Source organism: Ambystoma mexicanum, chromosome 3q (assembly GCF_040938575.1).
Source record: "Ambystoma mexicanum isolate Mex_15411 chromosome 3q, UKY_AmexF1_1, whole genome shotgun sequence".
In the NCBI taxonomy this organism is placed as follows: Eukaryota; Metazoa; Chordata; class Amphibia; order Caudata; family Ambystomatidae; genus Ambystoma; species Ambystoma mexicanum.
The window spans coordinates 1243252240-1243275040 of NC_090926.1; the positions used below are offsets into that span (position 1 = coordinate 1243252240).

Genomic DNA, 22801 nt, shown 5'->3' on the forward strand with positions numbered 1-22801 from the left:
GACGGATATCCTATCAGGAGGACCTCAACCAGACCCCATACTTCCCTTTCACATTGCCCTGCAAAGTAGAGTAAATGCTGCTTGGGAAAAACCTGAATCCATTCCAGCAGTAAATAAAAAATATGTGGCAAAATATAGACCCTGTAATTCTGATCCAGAGTACTTGAGTAAGCATCCATCTCCTGAAAGCCTGGTAGTTAAATCAGCCACATCAACAAAAAATGCTGCATGCCCTACAATTCCCCCTGATAGGGATGACAAAAAGATTGATGCATGGTCTAAAAAGGTTTTTACATCAGGGAGCATGGCTCTAAAATCCACAAATGTATCTTGCACTCTGGCGAGATTCACATATACTGTGTGGGACTGCATGTCAGCGGCAGCTCAACACATCCCAGAAGGAGAGGAACGTGATGGTTTCCTATCCATAATAAAGTATGGCAAGGAGGCTTCGGGGGAATGCCTTCAAGCAGGTTTGGATACTGCTGACAGTATCAGCAGGTCCATGGCATCTAGCGCAGTGCTACGCAGATTTGGGTGGCTAAGGAAGTCAGGTTTCGCACCAAATGTTCAATCTAGACTTCTTAATATGCCATTTGATGGCTCGAGGTTGTTTGGCAGCAAAGCAGATGAAAGTTTAGAAAAGCTGCAGACCTCCAAGGCAGCGGCAAAATCACTCAGTGCCGCTATATGACAGCCTCAACAACACACCTACACAGGCTCATCTTCCTAGAGGGGTCGCCCCTTTCGTTTTTACTCCTTATTTGGGAGAGGAAGGGGACAGGCCAGTCAAAGAGGAAAAAGGAAATTTCCTCGGGGTGAGGAAAAGGTGCTAGATCTGCCCCAGCAGAGGCATCTGTCCCTTCAGCCGCTGCTGGAGATGCCGCAAAACCACCTGAGGTTTTGACCCACAAGACCCTAGTGGGAGGCAGGATCTCACAGCATCTGAAAGAATGGCGGGGCATTACTTCAGATGCTTGGGCACTGGAAACAGTATCCCAAGGTTACTGCCTTCCTTTTCAAAAGAAACCTCAGAATCACCCACCGGAATACAACTCTACCCAAAATCCAGACCCGCTCCTGTTGCAGGAAGTTTTAACCTTGCTACAGAAAGGTGCAATAGAACATGTACCTGTAGCGGAGAGGAACAAGGGTTGGTATTCCCCATATTTCCTCATTCCAAAGAAGGACGGAGGACTGAGACCCATCTTGGGTCAACCACTTGAACAAGTTCCTCAGGAAGGATAAGTTCAAGATGGTCTCTCTTTCTCAGATCCTTAAGGCTCTCCAAATTCAAGACTGGTTAGTATCATTGGACCTTCAGGATGCTTACTTTCATGTGCCAATCCATCTCAAGCACAGAAAGTACCTGAGGTTCGCGATTGGCAATTCTCACTATCAGTTTCGATTTCTGCCATTTCTGTTGACCTCCGCCTCAAGAGTTTTCACCAAGTTGATGGTGGTAGTGGCAGCGAGTCTCAGAAGAGAGGGGATTCATGTCTACCCCTATTTGGACGACTGGATGATCAGGGCACGTTCCCCAGAACAAGCCCAGGATCATCTATCCAAGACTTGCCACTTCCTTCACAAACTAGGGTTTTCTCTGAATTTAAAAAAGTCAAACATGATACCATCACAGAAGCTCCAGTTTATAGGAGCAGTCTTGGATACTTGTTTGGGCAAAGCCTCGCCTCCCGAAGAGAGAGCTCACCACATTCTGCAGATGGTAACAAAATTCCAGAATGCCCAGTATCTACCGGCCTTCGATTTTCTCAGATTGCTCGGGCTCATGGCATCATGCATTTTTCTGGTGCCAGAACCCAGATTGAGAATGAGATCCCTTCAATGGGCTCTCAGGACTCAATGGTCCCAATTCTCAGGGGAAATGTCAGATATTTTACAAGTTCCAACCAGGGTAGCACAGGATCTACAATGGTGGGATTGCAGACAGCACATCCTCAGAGGGGAATCTTTTTGGCAACCATGGCCGGAGATAACAGTAGTGACGCATGCCTCCCTTACGGGATGGGGAGCTCACACCAACGAGTTGACGATCAGCGGTCATTGGTGTCCATCGGAGTCCAAACTACATATCAACCTATTAGAGCTGAGGGCAATCAGACTAGCACTGAAGGCCTTCCTGTCAGCTGTACGGGGAAAGAATGTCCTGATAATGACAGACAACACAGTGGCCATGTAGTACCTCAACAAGAGAGGAGGAGTAGGGTCACTACCACTGTGCAGAGAGGCAATGCAGCTCTGGTTCTGGGCAATACAAGAAGGGATCTCTCTGTCTGCCATTCACCTAGCAGGAGAGCAAAATACAGCGGCGGACGCTCTGAGCAGACAGAGCACAGTTTCCCATGAGTGGGAACTAGCTCAGGAAGTCCTTCAAGAGATCTTCACCCTTTGGGGAATCCCTCAAGTGGATCTGTACGCGACCGGTACCAACCGGAAGTGCGAACTGTACTGTTCCAGGGAATTTCCCCCGAGAGGAGCTCTAGGAGACGCATTCGTAGTGGACTGGGAGTTTCCGCTGCTATATGTGTTTCCTCCGGTCCCTGTGATCCCTCAAGTAATCAGGAGGTTGAGGAGGTTCTGGGAAACCATGATCCTAATTGCCTGGATTGGGCCAGGAGAACGTGGTACCCGGACCTTCTCGACATGTCCATCTGCCCTCCAATACGTCTTCCAAAAAGAGAGGATCTTCTCTCGCAAGAGGAAGGTCACGTTCCCCATCCAGCGGTCAACATACTTAACCTTCACGCATGGCTTCTGAGAGGTTGAGATACAAGGATTGGGACCTTCCGGATGATGTTATGGAGATTTTGCTTTTGGCCAGAAGGCCAGCAACGAAATCTATGTACCGGTGTCGGTGGAACAAGTTCAGTAACTGGTGCATGGATAAGAATGTGGATCCATTCCAATGTGGCACACCTATGGTGCTTTCTTTCTCTGTTGCATTTAGCCAATCTGGGGCTCCAGATTGGAACCATAAATGGATACCTGGCAGCGCTTTCCATTTTTAAGCGCTCCTCAGAAGAGGATTCCTATTTCAAAATCCCCTTGATTGTACAATTTCTTAACAGACTTACTAATGTATATCCTCCATTCCATTTAATGTACCTGTTTGGGACCTAATTCCTGTCATGTATCCCATTCTAGCCTTTACATTCATGTCCTTTAAGGCTCCTAACATTGAAAACAGTCATACTTATCGCAGTAACACCAGTCCGCAGGGTAAGTAAGTTGCAGGCTCTTTCTTGCAAGCCTCCTCATACTACTTTCTATAAGGATAAGGTAATCCTCAGGGTAAAACCATTGTTTCTACCGAAGGTAGTCTCCGACTTCCATCTGTCGCAGAAGATAACGCTACCAACTTTCTATGCTCCTCCTCATTCAGGCAAAGAGGAGGAAAGACTACATAGGGTAGACCCGAAAAGGGCTCTAAGCTTTTACATTTCAAGAATCACAAAATTTCCGACAGGATGGACATTTCTGTTATGGGTATAGTGTCCCCAAATTGGGTCTGGCAGTCACAAAGCTGACAATATCCAGGTGGATCATACTGGCCATTGGAGAATGTTATAGACTTGCGGGAAAGGACCCACTGGAAGGCCTAAGGACTCATTCCACAAGGGGCATGGCAACCTTTGCGGCTCTTCAAAGGGGTGTCCCAATACATGACATCTGAAATGACATCTGTTTAGCGGCCACTTGGTCGTCCATTCATACGTTTGTCAAACACTACTGCCTGGATTCTTCATCCAGTCAGGAAGGACTTTTTGCTAAAGCTGTCCTCCATTCAGTCCATGATTAAATTGATTGATACTCCCACCTCCAAATTCTTACTGCTTTGGGAGTCTATCATAAAATGAGGAATATGTGGGAGGACACAATCCATTTGAAGAACAAGTTACTTACCCCTGGTAATGTTCTTTCGATTGGATGTTCCTCCAACGTATTCTTCATCGCCGCTCCCAGCCTACCCCGCCATAGAATTCACGTGTATTACACTCTGCACTTTCTGAGAGCCTACGGTCTTAGGTACAACTGGTTAATCCCTCGAAAAAGGGTAAAAGAAAAAACAGAACTGAAGCCATCAGGTGGTGCATGCGCAATGTATGCTGACAATGACGTTGGCGCTCAACGGAGGCCCTCGACGGACATCGACGCAACGGCATCACATACAGCGCCCTCTGTCGAGAGAATTTATTTTCCGAAGCATCAAAGCTGGCGAGATATTATATCATAGGATGAAGAATAAGTGGGAGGAACACTGAATCGAAAGAACGTTACCAGGGGTAACAAACTTGTTGTTCTCTCTGCGGAGGTTTCACAGGCCTTGGTGGGAAAGGACAAGGTCACTTCTCTCCTTGTCACCCTCTCGGTCTCCACTGTCTTTCTCCTCCTCTTTAAATGCTGTGCTGAATTAGCTCTCATATCATGCAATCTGCCTTGCTCGTCTTTTGCTCTGGTGATCCACCTTTTATCCCTGTGGGGAAGGGAACGGGCTGTCAGGTGTCTGTGATTCTGGTCAATTGCCTGCCTTTGCCTGACCCTTGTATTGGGACATTTAAAAAAAAAACGCTCTGGTTTTAGTCTGTGTCTTTTGTGTTGTGCGAAACTGTTGGTGTTGGAAAAAGGGGGTGCAGTGTTTTGGAAGATCTCACGTGGTAGGATGGGGAAAAGGTGTTGAAAGAAGGGGGATACTGCATCTCACCCATCAGTGTCCCACTCCCCAAGGACCCCCCCATCCAGGTGATCCTCCCTCACTGGTGCACCCCCAGGAACTGGATCCAATTGGGATAGTCATCTCCTGGCCACCTGGATGACAGATCCCTGAGGACTAGCTAGTAGACACCTTCAGGTTTCTCACAAGGCCATCTAATGATAAATCAGAATCCGAGTAGCTTGAGTTCTGCCTTGGGGATGATGCATACACATTCTCTGTAATTTGAGCTAAATCTGGGGATTTTGCCACGTTAATGGAGGCCATAGTTGTCTGATCCACACCGGTTTCTAATTGAGGAACATGTTGGCTATCACTGGCTTGAGTATCACTTATAGCTTCCTTTTGTAGACTTAGATATAGATTCAGCAATTAATTGTTGTCAATAGGATTTTCAAGGGAGCAGTCAGCTGATGGTGAGTCATTTGTTACCACCTGCTCAATATGTATGGCGAGAGGTTCTTTCTCAGTCTCAGATCGAACTGGATAGCTCTCTGTTTTGGTTTGAGAAACGTTGCAATTTTTCCTCTTTCGCAATCCTCCATGCCTTTTATTTTGCATATGTTGGGACTGAATCCCACTGCTGCTGATTTAGGGAGCCGATAACCCTTATTTCTATTGTTCTTCAGGTTCCGACAGGCTAATATATGGTGCGCTCAGTAGTGCGCAATTGGTATTTTTGAGTTGCCGCTGGCATACTAACGATGGAGAGGGGTTTATGGGGGGTTATATATTGGAAAAGGAGGCACAGCTACTCAATGAAACCATTGTGCTATGTAGTGGCAACAGAGCCGGCTTACTTTCCTCCGATGCTGTTTTTACCGGATTCTGACAATCACATCAGCCGTCACTTCTCATACTAGCAGAAGTTGTGGTCACGGCATCACTGGATAATCTCTGAAAATCTGCAACTTCCCAGCTAAAAGAGCGGACCACAGGAGACCACTTACGCTACTCCGCGCGGCAGTGAGGATTTTAAAGGTGTGTTCTGCTACTCATTCTGCAGAGGAACACCTTCTCCAATAGATTATATAGAAACATTGAGGAAACACTATAGAATTGCTCTGGGACCACGACAGACTACTCATGCCACTCCCGCGTGTACCACTTTATTTCTTTTTCTTTCAAAATAACACATGCCTTCCCATGCCCCTAAAAAGGGGTTGCTGGGTTAGCATATGTTGCGTATTATTCACACTGCTGCTGATTTACGGAGACAATTACCCTTATTACAATTCTTCTTCAGGTTCCGGAGGGCTTACACGGCAGTGAAGTATACCCCATAAGCAAAAGGGTGTCAGGGGGTCTCTAAATCACTTTGTAGTAAGATAGAAATCATCAACTTATTTGCAACGTCCACTAGCCCTTTCATGAACCCGTCAAACGCACTTGAGTTAATTCATCAAGTCTCAGCACTGCAAACTCGTCCTAACCATGGCATATTTGTTGTGGAAATACAAGCCATGGGGAGGTAAATTGGACAATCCTACATCATGCGTCCCCTGTTGTAGAGCTGTTCATGTCACATGCTGAAGGTTCTTAGAGATGGGATTATAATTATAATTGACTATAATTGTTTCTTATAATGCACTTAATATCAGAGATTGTTTTTTAAGCGCTGTATCAGGATTCAAACCAGTGTTGCGCTGCAGTGTCTTGCTTCCAAGGCGAACACATTGCCCCTAAGCTATCCCTGCTTACTTGGGATATGAATTTAAGAAATGTCTCGACCCAACCCAACAGAAAAAGCACTCTAAGATTCTGGGAACATTGACAGCCACTAATACGATGACCATAGAAGAAATCAACAATATTGTTCTAAAGGTCTGCACAGTTTTACATTCGAATTCTGAAGTGACTATGGGTCTCTAACATGAAGGCACTGAATTTGATGAGGTCCTGTGACCTAGTAAGGTTAACTTGGGGCAATTGAAATTTTAGTCATGGAACACTAGAGGATGTAACTCTTTTATTAATAATCCATTGGGACTCGCTCAGTTATTGGAGTCCAATGTCTTCCCATTACAGGAAACGTCGCTACTTAAGAACCTTTACCTGGATGGATATATTATTCTACAGAAAAAGGCCCAATGAAATTTGATTGGCCGTCCATTTGGTGGTTTAATAATGGTTGTGGCAAATCAAATAATGGTCACTGAGTTTCTACCTGTCCACCACTGTCAACATGTATTAGGGTGGGGTTATTGATAATAAGAGGGCTGATAATAAAATCCATGTATTCATTATTAAGGTTTATAATCCCCCAGTAAATAAAAAAACAGTTACTATTAGCTCCCATATGGAACATTTGCTAGATATGTGGCGGCACGAGAACCCGTACGGCCAGTATTTTATCGTTGGTGATTTAAACTTTCATCGTCCTGATTTTACTACTAAGAATGACTTTACAGCTATGGAATGTTGTTTAACAGAAAATGAATATGGAGTAATGGGTATTGATCGCAGTTATGACGTGATAACGGACAACTATGGTACATGAATGGGCTTCATTGCCTCACATCAGATGAAACAGTCGCAATAAAGGACTCACAATGGGAATGCCCATATATTGGGACTAATGGAGTGCAGTCCGCCTGGATTGATTTTGTATTAACTATTGATACAGGCTTTGGAAAACTAAGGTCATTTCAACTGATTCAGAATAATTTGAGTGACCATGTGGTGGTTGGATTCACCCTTTGGAGTAATGTCCACAGAACCTCAAAGTGTTTAAAAGGGAAATATTGCCTTAATAATCCAGGAAATATAATTACATGTCTGAGAGAAATCTCATTAAATTCAATCATTTAATAATCATTAATGGACCATTTAATTACAGAAGAAGTGACAACATTTTGTAGTTCTGAAGAATATTCACATATACTGAAACTGTGCATAATATTTTTGAAGCAACTCAGAAAAAAGCATATGCTAATGTAATATAGGGAGAAAGACATACGGTTTTGTGTTTGGCAAAAAGAAAAAAATGATTGCAGGCTGATAAAAAACTAGCAAAATGCAAGATACCCAAAATAGTGGATAGACAAAGATTTATTAAAAAACTCAAGCTAAGGTTTAAGAACTGGCTTAGGATTCACAAAGGTTCCATGCCGCAGTGCAGTGGCTTATTATGGTGCGTGCACTTTGCGGCTCCAGTTTGCATACATTTTGGAACATCTATAATAAGCATAATGAAGTGCAATCAGGGAAATGAGAAATCAACCTCAACTATATGGAATGACCATATAATGAAAGTATATTTTCGAGAAAACTCAATAGTAGAGATAAATGACTATGATGAAATTCACGATAAAGATTGTTTAACTTTTTATGTGGATGATATTGAATTTCTCATTCAGGCATTGAAACCGCCCAGAGCCCCTGGCCTTGACGGACTGCCGAATGTCTTACTTAAGAAAGATCCTAGAAGACGGGCATGTATCCTGCATAGAATTTTCCTAGAAATTAAGGACACAGGGAAGCTCCCTAATAGTTGGGGTAAATCATTGCTGGTGCCAATCGATAAAAAGGGCTTGCACAATTTACAAATCAACTATCGGTTATTAGCAATGATTGTCTCCAGCTCAAAAATATTTGCTCAATTGCTTTTGGAAAAGTTAAATGAACGGATGAAGAAAGAAAATACCATCACGAATCAACATTCATGATTTAAAAAAGGATTTAGTACCCTTTCTAATTTATGGGCACATATATATTTCATGCAAACAACCTTGAATTCAAAGGGGAAGAAATTGAGCAATGGAGGCTCCACCCCCAAATTTTATACTTTGTCAGTGCCCTATATAATACTACTATTCAAATCAGAACTAATCAGGAAGGCTCCCTCTGTGAGCCGATACAATCAAATTATGGGTTGAAATAAGGCTGGTCATTAGCCCCGATGTTATTCAAAATATATGTGGCTGACTTGGACAAGGATTTCAGGGTGTGTAACAGCTACCCGCCCTGTGTGGGACAACAGCCTTTAGCATGGCTATCCTACGTGGATGATACAGTGATCCTTCACCAAACAGCAATAGAGCTACAATGCAGATTTACGGCATTGGAAAGATTCTCTGCTAAACTCGGTCTGGTAATAAACATGAGTTCAACAAAAATAACGATTGTCCAAGCTAAAAGGAAGAACATTAATATGTGCATGTGGACAATCAACACAGTGTCTATACAGGTGGTGTCCAGCTACGCCTACCTAGGGGCACTTTTTCTGACTCTCATGACCCGGCGGCTGCGGCAAACGCCATTTCCAAGAAGACAGAGATACATTTAATCTAATTAGGTCCTCCATACAGAAAAGTGGTGGCTGCTCCATTGAAGGACTGATGCAACTATATAAAACTAGTATAGTACTGAGCATCTTATATGGTCTCGAAGTATTTACTAGTAAATAACTGTCCTGGTTAAGAACTTTAGAAGGGAAGCTATGGAAACAGGCTTTGGGATTAGCTAACACAGTACCAGTAGACGCCAACTGTAGCAAATGAAGTCTTATTACCCTGGCTACTCAGAAAAATAAATCTGCTTTTATTTTCTATTTGAGAATTCTGGGGGATAGGAATAACTGTATTTCTATGTATTGTTATTTTCCAGGGCAAACAGACATTGCACCCCTAGCAGAGACCTAAAACCTTGGGTTGAAGAGATTGACAATTTCTTTGAAGATATGGGATACAAAGTAGATATGTTTGAACATTTTGGTAATGATTGTAAAGAGATCAAAGAGCAGGCAGCTAAATGGGATAGAAATAATCGATTAACAATACTGTCTGGGAAATCAACTTACTCACTGTATACAAGGAAAAGCTTTCCAATTAACGTCCCTTTTCGTTATATCAAGAAACCACAAAAAAGTGAGGCGGTTTGCATGCTGCTCAGACTTGAATAACTCCTGACCCTTTCGAGGACAGGTGCTTGGATACATATTCCATACGCAGAACGATTATGTCGATCATGTAAATTAGAAGCGGAAACCCCACGCCACTTGCAAACTGTCGTTCCCGCATAGATTTGTATGAATAGGGGTACATGGACCTTTTCCTATAACTTGCAGTATTTCTGGGGGTCTTGATTTGATGGTAAAAATGTGGTTATCAATTTTACTATTTTTTATATGTGGCGGTAAAGATTTTTAATTTAATTTATTTTATTTATTTGTTAATGTGTTGTAGCTTAACATAAGCTTTTCACATTTCATAAATCAATATGAATTATAATACATAAGTACTATTACAGCTTATTTAAACATGTAAAAAACAGTAAAAATTGAGAGAATGAAGTAAACATTTAAAAAAAGGATTTGAATCTACTAACAATAAAGAAAGTTCAAGTTTAAATGTTATATAAGTAATTCACATACATTATTCTTTGTTTACCTATATTCAATTCCTTCTCATATTAATATCACATTCTAAGATTTCTAAAAATCAACTGTGAGCACTTATCAATTCATAGGTTAAACTTTATCCAACCGATGCCTCAGAGCAGTAAAGCATCTATATAGTTATACATAGTAGGCTCTCTATAATCAACCATACGTTATACATTGCAATATGAAGTTTCATGCCAATAGCGTTGACTGCCCTTAACCAGAAGTCATTACTGCTTATGTGGTCCATACTATAAATAAAATACAATTTAGATCACATCAAGTCGAAAGATTTTTGGTATATGTGTATTAATACTTTGAATGCAAGTTTACATCTGGCTCTATATAGAGTATGGCATATGGTTAAAGGAAAACTTGAAGAATAGTTACTCCCCCACTCAAAGTTCGCTTAAGAATTATAGGTGATTGGTGATTGATGCTTAGTATCCTTTGCTTATAGGGACGGAGACTTTATGGCTCTGGGGGATAGCAAGTATACAAGAACAATTAAGGGAGGGACTGATTAGTGATCAATGGATTATGGATGGATTGATAAATTACATTCTCCTTGCACGGTTAAAAACATTTTCTTTTCTACTTATGGATTTTATTCAACACAGGTTTATGTGAAATTGAAGGCAGTGTACTCTTTTATATTGTATCTAATTGTATGAAATTTGAGCTGAGTATTTGATGAAGTTATATGAAAGAATAGATGAAGATGAAATCTGTGTAACTTGATAAATGTATATGATGAAGATATTCATTTTTATTTACTGTATTATGTAATTTGATAACAATTTTATGAAATCATGTGTAAAGTTTTTGTTTAAAAAACTATATCACATTAAAATAAAATAAATAAATAAATAAAATCACCATAACATATTGAATAGGTTTTAGCCATGGCAGGCCACCTGGTTAGAACATGTTTACCAGATTCAGTCTCAGATTTATTCATGCAAAGTCGGCAGGAACGTTCTAATAAGGCGAGATTGCTCATAATCCCACTAGTAGCCAATACAAATACCAATACCAAAGATTTTTAATTGTATTGAGGACATTTTTTATATTCATTTTAACGTTTAGATGATTTTATAAGTTAAACTGTGATCAGATGTTACTTATGATGCAATGTGATATGATATTAATTAACAAAGTTGTAAATGTATGATCCCAATTATTCTCTATTAGTGTTAAAAGGTTACAGTTAACCGGTAAAACACTTTAATAATTAATTTTTAAAAAGTGGGACTACACCATTAATGAAGGCTAGCCTGGGTTACACATACATTGTTGAGTGTTACAAGAGTCAGCAGTTGTTGCACTTTTAAGCACCTATATTCACATTTGGTTCAGGAAAAACAGTCTCTGTTGCTTATCAAAGATATGTTTGACAAAATATTTCACATTCATTTGTAAGGCAGCGTTGTTGCCCTATCCTCACACTTTCTGCAAACATTATGCATTAGATTCCACTACCAGAGTAGATACCACATTCGGGCAAACTGCTCAGTAGAACACCCTTTGTTGAGTTCTAGTGTTCTCTTATCTGCTGCAAGTACACATCGCTTGCGTGTTCTTCCTCTTTGAGCCTTGGTTAGGCTGTGTTTCTCAATTTGATAATGATTCTTTCGGGGATGACACAAATCAAGATTTAGGTGGTCAGTTGACAGAACACAAGTGATGAAAATTGAGCCCAAGGAAGTCATTTGTTAATGAATGTGGTGTGACGATTTTCACTTTAGAAAAGTGCTGGCTTCCTAGTGAATTGCTTAAGTGACATTCTCTTTGTCTCTTTTCACAGGGCATTTAAGTTTCCAAGACTGCTTTGTGACGTCAGGCGTCTGGAACGTTACAGAGCTCGTCCGAGTCTCGCAAAGTAAGAACATACTCTATTTAAATTTGGCGAACAATGAAATATGGCATGATTCACAATAGGACTCACAAAAAGTGTTTTCCTTGGCTGCCATTTTCATTTCTTTCTTGTCATTGTTAATATACCTCGCCTTCTTTTTCTCTCAGTTTTTCCTGTTTCTCTGACCGTTGTACCTTCTGCCCTTTCTGTCCTTCTCCAGTTGCTTTCTTGTTATCTCTGACATGAGTATACTTTGTGTGCTTCTTAATCATTCTTTTATGTTCCTTGCCAAAATGTCTTGATGTTTGCCACTCTTCCACCTCTGTTGTTTTCATATCCTTCTTTATGCACTTCCTTCCTTTCTTGCCATGTCACAGTGTTTGCTTTATTTCACTTATCCCTTCTTTTGCTGTTCACTTTTTTTCATTCCCATCTAGCTTTCCATGCTCTTCTTATGTGCTTTCATGTTTATCCCTTTGGGTGGGTTTTTTGACCGTTCACTCTTTCTCATTTCTATACTTATCGTTCCTTCTTTCGACCCCTTGCTTTGTTCCTACTGCGCCTCACTTCTCTGCCTATTACCTACTCTTATTTTGCACTCTTCCGCCTTGTATATCACCTTTACCGCCTCTCTTTTCTGTTTCCTTGTTTCTTTATTTCTAACCCTTACCTGACTCCTACCACCCCACTTTCTTCTCTGCCTATTCTCGTATTGCACCCTTCTTTCCACCCTGTATGTCACGGTCTACCCCATCTCTTTTTCTGCACCTTCCTACCCCCTGGCTGTTACTACCCCTTTTGTCTCTGCCTATTGCCTACTCTCATCTGGCACTCTTCTTTCCCCCTTCTATTTTGCTCTCTATCCCTCTCTTTTTCTGTACCTTTCTTTTCTACTTTCTACCTCTTACCAGTCTCCTACTGCCTCTCACATACTCCTACGTCATGTCCCCTTTCCCCCATCCTGTAAGGGCATCCTTGACTAGGGACAGGAATAGAAACTGTTTAACCAGAAAAAATAGTTTTTCCCTTTAAATTTAGTTGCGCGCAGGAGCGCGGCCCCGAGAGCATGCGCTCCTTTGACTCCTCCTACCAGTACCACACCCCAGTCCTCTTTTCCACATCGACGGAAGCAGACTGACTTCACCAGCGCTCGTGGTTGAGTCCCTATGACAAATTCCTACTGGACACCGCCCACGGGTGCCCTGCCAGTCCCCAGCACATGTGGGCCCCGGCGGGCTGCAGCAGGTGCCCATCTTGCGACGGTTTGTTTACCACATCGGACCTGCATGCCTTCTGACTCCGGTGCCCTGGCTAGTACCACGTATGGGACGGCTGCTCAGCGTGCAATGCGCTTACTCCCCGGTCCCTGAAGTATCGGCTGGCACAGTGGAGGGAGCTGATTGCCAGATCTTCACCAGACCATCAAGAGGAATACGCGAGAAGGAAAATCAAGAAGGTAAGTAGCACAGCGAGTAGAGCGCCCGCTTTGACACCCGTGCAGAGCCTGTTAACGCAGGTTCGAATCCCGGCGGGGCCAAACTCAGCCTTTCATCCTTCCGAGGTCGATAAATGAGCACCACACACCGTGGGTAATAATAAGCAGCGCTCAGATACCTGAGGGTTTGTAGCGCTATATAAAAGCCTAATTATTATTATTATTATTATTATTATATTATTTTCTAAAACACCCCGCAAGGATGACTCCTTCCCAGGGAAGCCCGCCTACTGGGAGGGGCCAATTAGGCTCTGTTACAGGCAAAAAGGGTATCAAGGTATGCTTCCCAACCCCTCTGGTTCCCCGTTTTGTTGCATTGTGTCCCCCACCCTCCCCTGTGTTGTCGCACTGTGTCCACCACCCACCTCTGGGCCCCATGTTGTCGCTCTGTGTCCCCCACCCCCTCTGGTCACCAGTGATGTCGCAATGTGTTCCCCATCCCCCTCTGGTCCCCTGTGTTGTTGCACTGTGTCCCCTTCCCCCCTCTCGTCCCCATGTTGTCGCATTGTGTCCCCAACAACCCTCTGGTCCCCCGTGATGTTGCACTGTGTCCCCCACCCCCCTCTGGTCCCCCGCGATGTCGCTTTGAGTACCCCACCCCCTCTGGTCCCCTGTGTTTTCGCATTGTGTTCCCACACCCCTCGGGTCCCCTGCGTTGGCGCACTGTCCCCCATCCCCCTCTGGTCCCCCGTGTTGTGGCACTGTGTCCCCCACCCTGCTCTGGTCCCCGTGTTGTCACATTATGTCCCCCACCCCCTTCTGGTCCCCCGTGTGGTCGCACAGTATCCCCACCTCCCTCTGGTCCCCTGTGTTGTTGCAATGTGTCCCCCACCCCCCTCTGGTCCCCTGTGTTGACACACTGTGTCCGCCACCCCCCTCTCATCCCCCGTGCTGTTGCATTATGTCCCTCTCCCCCTCTGGTCCCCCGTGTTGGCGCATTATGTTACCATCTCCCTCTGGTCCCCCGCGTTGGCGCACTGTGTCCCCCACCCCCCTCTGGTCCCCCGTGTCGTGGCACTGTGTCCCCCACCCTGCTCTGGTCCCCCGTGTTGTCACATTGTGTCCCCACCCCCTTCTGGTCCCCCGTGTGGTCACACAGTGTCCCCACCCCCCTCTGGTCCCCTGTGATTTCGCATTGTGTCCCCCTCCCCCTCTGGTCCCCCGTGTGATTTCGCATTGTGTCCCTCTCCTCTCTGGTCCCCTGTGTTGTTGCAATGTGTCCCCCACCCCCCTCTGGTCCCCTCTGTTGACGCACTGTATCCGCCACCCCCCTGTCATCCCCCGTGATGTCGCTTTGAGTCCCCCACCACCCTCTGGTCCCCTGTGTTTTCACATCGTGTTCCCACCCCCCTCTGGTCCCCCGTGTTGGCGCACTATATCCCCCACCCCCTTCTGGTCCCCCGTGTTGTGTCATTGTGTCCACCACCCTGCTCTGGTCCCCCGTGTTGTCACATTGTGCCCCCCACCCCCTTCTGGTCCCCCGTGTGGATGCACAGTGTCCCCACACCCCTCTGGTCCCCTGTGATTTCGCATTGTGTTCCCCTCCCCCTCTGGTCCCCTGTGTTGCTGCATTGTGTCCCCCAACCACCTCCGGTTCCCTGTGTTGACGCACTGTGTCCGCCATCCCCCCTCTGGTCCCCTGTGTTGTTGCATTATGTCCCCCTCCCCCTCTGGTCCCCCGTGTTGTTGCATTGTGTCCCCCACCCCCCTCTGGTCCCCGTGTTATCTCACTGTGTCCCCCACACCCTCCTGGTCCCCCGTGATGGTGCTCTGTGTCCTCCACCCCCCTCTGCTCCCCCATTTTGTCGCATTGTGTCCCCAAACCCCACTCTGGTCCCCCGTGTTGTCGCACTGTGTCCCCCACCCACCTCTGGCCCCCGTGATTTCGCATTGTGTCCCCTTCCCCATATCCTTTCTTCCAACCCCTCTCCCCCCCATTCATTGCAGGAGTTGTCTTGATTCACAAAGGGTTCACCAACAATGACTTTTGCCTATGCTTGGATTTTGACTTTTGGAGACATTGGGCCTCATTACACGGTAGGCAGTAGGGGATCACCGGCACCGGTAAGGGCACCGGTGCCGGTAATCCCCTACCTCCCTACTACGAGTTCCCTTTGAGGGGCCTCCCTTAACGCCTGGTTTTTCCAGGCATTAAGGACAGGACCTGCAAAGAGACTTTAGAGCTAATAGAGTTATTAGCACCCTCCCCATTGCCATTGAGCCCTATGGGGGCTAAAATGGGAATGGGGAAGGGCCCTGGTGAATGGGGAATTACCGGTCCCACCAACCTTGGAATGGACCGGTAATTGCTCCATTCACCAGGGCGGAGTCGGTAAGGTTTTGGAGGCAGCCATGGCGCTATTAGCGCCATGGTTACCTCCTACCGTGTAATGAGGCCCATTGACTCTTGGTGCTTCACCCCCTCAACTCTCATGCTGGACCACCCCTGGATCTCGTACTCAGGTTGGCCCTGAATCCTTGCCTACCTTTTTGTTCCTTTGCAACATTATGTGTTTTACTGGGTATTACTCAAATTGTTCGTACACAATTGTTCGAATTACCGAATTGACCGAAAGTCGAGGGTCCGAATTGACCTTTGCACAATTGACCGCACACACATATATATATATATATATATATATATATATATATATATATATATATATATATATATATGTACATATTTATATATATATATTTATATATATAATGGGGGGTTGCGGGGGGGTTTCCCCCCCGCATATATGTAACAATTGACCTTCACAATTCGGTCAATTGTGCAAAGGTCAATTCTAATTCGAACAATTGTAGTTCGAACAATTCGTATACATCCGTTTTACTGACCTCTGCAAATGTTTTCGCTCTCCACTCTGCTTCTCTGCTCTTTTCACTTTTTATTCTCTGTTGTTTTCTCTCCTTTCCCCTTCTTTCGGTCTCCTCCCCCCTCCCTACTTTCTTCTACGCACTTAATCTATCAGAACTGTCCTTGGACCTAGTATGATAGTAACAATGATTTGTCTCCTGACCGCCCACCCTTCCCCCCCAGCACTATCTGAAATGTCATCAGGCCTAGTACAATAGTCGCTTCTTTTGTTCCTCTCCCTCCTTTCTACACCCCTCTCCCTCACCTCGTGTATTCTCCGGCTCTACCAGAAATGTCATCAGGCCTAGTAAGGTAGTCGCCATCTCCTTCCTATCTGTGTCTTAGCACTTGCCCTATCTGAAATGTTGTTAGGCCGAGTACGATCGAGTACGATAGTTAATTTCACATTTTTGTTGTTCATGGCATGTAAGAATATTTTGTATTTTCCCATGTTCCCTTCCTTGTCATGAAGTGCTTTGAAACACATTGGGCCTCATTACAAGTTTGCTGGTCCGGAAACAATGGTACCGTTAAGCTTGCCGGTACCGTTGTTTACGGACCGGCAAACTATGAGTTCTGCGAGCGGGTGCCTTTCAGCCCACCAGGTCTGACCTGGCGGGCGGTACGGCATCCGCCCGCAGACTTTGACGGATGCACCAGCGCTGTTCCACACAGTGCCGTTGCATCCTTCCTCCCCATTCCCATTGAGTCCAATGGGACTCGAATGAGAATGGGGATTTTCTTTTTTCCGGCGCCCTGCCGTCGCGACCCCCTTGGCTGTAATGTTTTTACCGGCACGGCTACCGCCGGACTCATAATAAGGCCCGTTGTTTATAGGCGCTATATAAATAAAGCATCATATCATATCATATCATAAGGCTCAGGAAGCTACCGGCCTAATGGCTGAGGGATCTGAAGATCCCCCCGGTCTCGTCGCCAAGAAACCTAGTGGCTTAAACACTACGACACATCCTAAGGGGCATTGCTCTATTGCTAGGCCTAGGACTGAGGGGGCGCCTATACACAGCACAGACAGCACTACCGGCCTCATGGCCGAGGGCCAACAGCCTACCATGCCTGCGCCTGAGGTGCAGGGAGGGGCGGAGCCTATGCATCCAAGCAAACAGGCTGAACATAGGCCTAGTACAACCACGGAAGCATGTGGCTGGACCAAACAGCACCCCACGCGGATATAATGGCTCTCAGACTAGATGCGTGCCAATCCAGTGAGGGAAACCACCACCAGGGCAGAAGGGTCTCAAGTATCCACGCTACAGGTCACATTTTGCACCACCTATCTGACCACAGTGGGGCAAATGCCGTACACAAAGGCTTCTTACAAATATGACAGGCACAGCGGGGCAGATAACAAGTATTCATGACTCTGCCGACGCAGGTGCCGGTGCAAAAACGCACACAACCAGCCTGTGAGGAGCGCTTCTTCAATAAGTTCCTGACACTTATGCGGTCCACACAAATGGGAAGCATTCTTAAAGGTATAATCCAGGACATGAACCCTCCCATCCTCCCCCCACAGCCAGCGCCAGTACAGCCACAGGCTCCAAGCCGAAGAGCCATTGCTCCCTCAAACTACTCCGTCACCGACCACTCCGGTTGGCACAGCATTGCCTCCGCCTCCAGTCACCACTCCTCTGTCCGGTAGCACACCGTTAGAGGAACCCGCAGACACGGGGGATCAACAAGACACAGACGAAGAAGAATAAGACATGCCTTCCTCAGCGAGAGCATTTCACAACAGGATTGCCGGCCTGGCTGAGTACCTTGGCATTCCCCAGCCCCAAATGAAGCACCCAGAAGCAGATGTCTTGACGGAGGTCCTTACCATCCGTGCAGACGCTAGATCCGGTATACCTCTGCAGAGGAACGTGGAGACCCAGACCAGAAAGTGATCAGCCAAGCCACACTCCACACACCGAGTCAACAAAAAGCTTATAGTATAGGCAAGTGGAGGGCGACTCACTACTCTTGTCCGTGCACCCTCAGCCTCTATCATCGGTCATCGCAGCGACCTCCATGTATGCCAAACCATAGGCATCCTCGACCAACACATCCATATCGGTGCTGGTGGTCAAGGAGGAGAAGGTCCTAGAGGCCTACGGCAAAAAGGTGTACTCTAACGCCAGGCTTCACCTCAGGCAGGGCAATGCCATTTTGGCTGCAGCTAATCAAAGGCTATGGCCCTCCTGGACCTGCCATCCCACAAGCAAGCCTCCTTTAAGGCCGGGTTGGCGGAGGCCAAGATTGTGGCCCAAGACCTTATGGAAGCCAGAGTTGCGTACATCGATACAGCAGGTAGAGCGATATGTGTGGCAAAGGACATGAGACGGACGGCCTGGCTTAAAGACACCAGATTCAATCCTGATGTCCAGGAAAGAATTCTTGACCTTCCATTTGAAGGGGGTGACCTGTTTCACTCCACCACAAACGAGGAGGTGGACAAAAGGAAAAGCAGCTCCCAGACTGCCAAATCACTGGCCATTCTTACAAAGCCAGCAGCCAAAAGTTTGGGCAGGGGCGGGCTCAAACAGATAGGGGTAGAATGTTTGGCAGCTTCTGGGGTTTCCGGGACTGCAGAACCAGGCAACCAGACCAATCACCGTGTCAGCATCGTCAGAAACAACATTAATCATCCCATAAAGGGCTCTTCCAGTCCCCCTCGCAAGCCCCAGACTCTGAGCCAAAGAAACAATGACGGATTACTTCAGATCCAATCCTCAGCACCCCAGTGGGAGGCAGGTTAGCCCACCACAGTCATTCCTGGCGGACTCTGTTTGCGGACCTGTAGCTGGTATCGGAAGTCTCTCAGGGCTTCCGTCTTCCAATTCCGTCCCTCTCCGCTTCTTCTCCCCTCTTCCCCAAATCGGGACACCATCACTCCTAGCAGAGATACGCTCACGATAAGGCGGTGGAGGAGGTCCCAATCCTGCAACAAGGGTTGGGATTTTATTCTTGCATCTTCGCTATTCAAAAGAAGAACCAGACAGGCCTGCAAGCGGTCCTGGATCTATTCTTCTTAAACATGTATCTGCCCTTGCAAAAGTCCAAAATGGTTACGCCAACTCTGATAGCAGAGTCACTGTGTGGGGAGACTGGGAATGCTTCCTGAATCTGAAGGATGCGCTTACTTACAAGTCCCAATTTGGCAGCATCATCGTTCGTTCCTCAGATTTCAGATCATGAAACTACATTTTCAATACAAGGTACTACCGTTTGGCCTCAACTCAGCACCAAGGGTCTTCACAAGGCTCATGAACGTGGTGGCTGTGTTGCTCAGGGCAGACGGCCACCATGTATATCCATACCTCGACGACTGACTAGTCAAGAGCGCAGTCGCCAGAGCAAGTCAGGAGCACAACCTGCAAAATAATAAGCACACTATGCCACCTGGGTTCTCAATCAACTTCCATAAGTCACAACTTCAGCCTACACAAACCCTAGAGTTCTCAGGCTCTTGTGGGGACACTCACAGACAGACGATGTTCCCCACAAGGGAAAAAGTAGCAGCAATCAAGGCGGCAGCGGGATACTTCCATAGCAGGGCAATAACCACAGCATGGTGGTATCAGCACCTGTTAGGGATAATGGTAACGCGTCTCATGGCGCTTCCTCACACCAGGCTCAAAATGTAGAGGCTTCAGCTGCATTTCTTGGCCTCACAGAGCCAAGAGACCGGGGCTCAAATGGCAGAAGTTACCGGCACACCTCCATCAGGATCTCGGATGGTGGAGGCAGGAAGCCAACCTCCTGGCAGGCAGACCGTTCAGTCAGCCCAAGCCGGAATATACGATTATAACAGATTCCTCCTTCCAAGGGTGGGGAGCAACTCTGGGCAGCCACGTGGTGCATAGTCTCCTCAAATCTCAAATGGGGGGCATCCTGAAGGGAATTATTAAGGAGAGGCTTCCTCCTACGCCTACACAGCCCTCGACTCCAGTGCAGTGGCAGCAGCCGCCGCCTGTAGTCATGGTAGCCTCACCGCTTACACAGACACCGGCTGCTGCGCAGCCTAGCATCACAGCCCTGTCCCTGCTGCCTGTGGCGCCTCAGGCCACGGGCGCACGGATGGCGCCACCCACGGATCCTGCAGATCATGGGGGCACGGATGAAGAGGAAGATCAGGACACCTTGCCTTCAGCGAGGGCCTTCCGCGATAGTCTTGCGGGATTGGCGGTGTACCTGGGCATCCCTCAGCCGACGGCGGCTATTGGTCATTTTCACAGCAGGTCAACAACTTTGGCCTGGTGGTACCATCATCTGTTGGGAGTTGTGGCCTGCTGGCCGTTCCACATGCAAGGCCCAAAATGAGGAGGGCTCAGTTACACCTTGCAGCCTCCTGGAACCAGGAGACCGGCTCCCAGGCAACTTCAGTCACCATCCCGGCGGAACTCAACCAGGATTTGGTTTGGGGGAGGCAAGAGACCAATCTTATGACGCGCAGACCGTTCAGACAGCCCCCTCCTACTTTTACCATCACTACAGGCAGGGGTGGGAAGCCATGCTGGGCAACCACAGGATGCCTCCGGGTGAACGTGCGCTTACACAAATGCCTATAACATAACATACATGGTCTGTGGTCAAGACAAGACCGGATGAATCACATAAACCTGCTCGAGCTGACAGCCATTCAGCTGGCTCTGAGGGCATTTTTACTGGTGACCAAGGACAGCTCAGTTTGCATTCAGACAGACAGCTCCACCTGCATGTACTAGGTCAACCAACCAGGGAGCACCAGATCGTTGCTCCTGTGCAGGCTCATGATTGAGATCTGGGAATGGGCTATATACCACAACATATGGCTCTCTGAAATTCACCTGACGGAGGAGTCAAACCTAGAGGCGGGCAAACACAGCAGGTTGGGTGTCGAAAACTACGATTGTCATTTGAACCAACAAGCCCTGCTGGAGATCTTCAGGATGTGGATTCAGCCCCGCATTGACCTATTCACTGCGGAGTAGAACTGGCATGCCAACAGTTTGCCTCCTGGATTGCCTGGGCCAGAGGCTCTTTTCGGGATACCTTACACCTACAATGGAGCGGGATGTGGGTTTACGCATTCCCTCCAACTGAGCTAATCCACAAGGTCATCTGCAAGGTCAGGGAACCTCGAAACGTAGGACTCATTCTGATACCGCTCCAGTGGCCAGCAAGACCATTTTGGACCTCATACGGTTCTCGGCGCAGGCCCCGGTGCCTCTTTCAGTCAGGGGAGCGACGTTCCTCTCCCAGCAAGGGGCAGGGGCAGTGGTTCACCCCTCCCTGGAGAAATTAGCCCTAGCAGCCTGGTTCCTGAGCATGTAACCTTGCAGCACCTCCACTTGTCTAAATACAACTTGAGGATAATACAGAAGGCAAGAAGTGACTCCACCAAGAGCCATTACAGGAGTAAATGGACCAGGTTCTGCTGCTGGGCCGAGGGAAAGGGGATAGCCCCATTGGCGTGCACGCTTGATCAGGTGCTATCGTTCTAGCCTCATCTGGTAGAGTCAGGGGTTCAGGTGGACACGTGCCGCACCTACCTGCCGGCTAAAGGTGCTTACAGAAATTCGGAGACTAGCTCATTCTCCTCGTCCAACCCTGTGGTCAAGAGGCATCTTACAGGGCTGACGAGAATGTACCCACCCCCGTCAGCTGTCCACACCCGGTCTGGGATCTTAATGTGGTGCTCCGCACCATGGCGCATAAACCATTCGAGCCAGATTGGTCACGATCAAGACAGCACTCCTGGTGGGCCTCACCTTAGCACCTAGGATCAGTGAAATTCAGGCACCCACCCTTCTTTTCTCTCAAAGGTGGTGTGTTTGTTTCATCTCAACAAGGAAATAGTTCTGCCATCTTTCTTTCCCAACCCAAAGGATGAGACAGAATAGGTATTACACTGTCTGGATGTCAGGCAAGCCCTGAAGTTCGACCGGGACATGACAAAAGGCTTCCACAAGTCAGATGCGTTATTCATCACCTTTGGTGAGTCGAGGTCAGCAAATCTTCATGCTCATGCGGTCAGGGCCAAGGCAACAGCAGTCGGTCCATATCATTTCATCGCAGGATGATTTTTCGCTGGGTTTTTTACTGCAAATTTCTTATCGAAAAAACCCATCAAGTATTTATTTTTTTCTTTTTGACGGGGGTTCCACCAACCCCCCATTCCCTTTCAGTTTATATCTATTACCAAAAACCCAAATCCCATATACATAATTTTTTAATCCCCCCAAAAGAATTAGGTTATTTTTCTATAGAAAATTTGCGGTAAAAAACCCTGCCCGCAAAAAAATGTCCCGTGATGCAAGGACGTTGTACCCAGCAGTCACCTTCCAGAGGTGTTTGCCATGGCAAACATCCGCAGGGCGGCTACCTGGGCTACCCCCTCAGCATTCTGCAAGCATTATTGTCTAGATGGCTGTGCACACTCTTGACACAGCCTTCGGGCAAGCAGTCCTGAGGAACCTCTTCTC

General features: G+C 46.6%; 1 protein-coding gene across 13 annotated transcripts in view; it reads left to right on the top strand.

Annotated features, from left to right (window-relative positions):
* Positions 1 to 22801, top strand: part of NFIX (nuclear factor I X) — a 2606865-nt gene that overhangs the window by 1945670 nt on the left and 638394 nt on the right. For all 13 annotated transcript variants that reach the window (XM_069604191.1, XM_069604190.1, XM_069604198.1 and 10 more), the window contains one exon: positions 11923 to 11997. In XM_069604191.1, coding sequence (XP_069460292.1) covers positions 11923 to 11997 — 75 coding nt within the window. The remainder of the gene's footprint in view (positions 1 to 11922; positions 11998 to 22801) is intronic.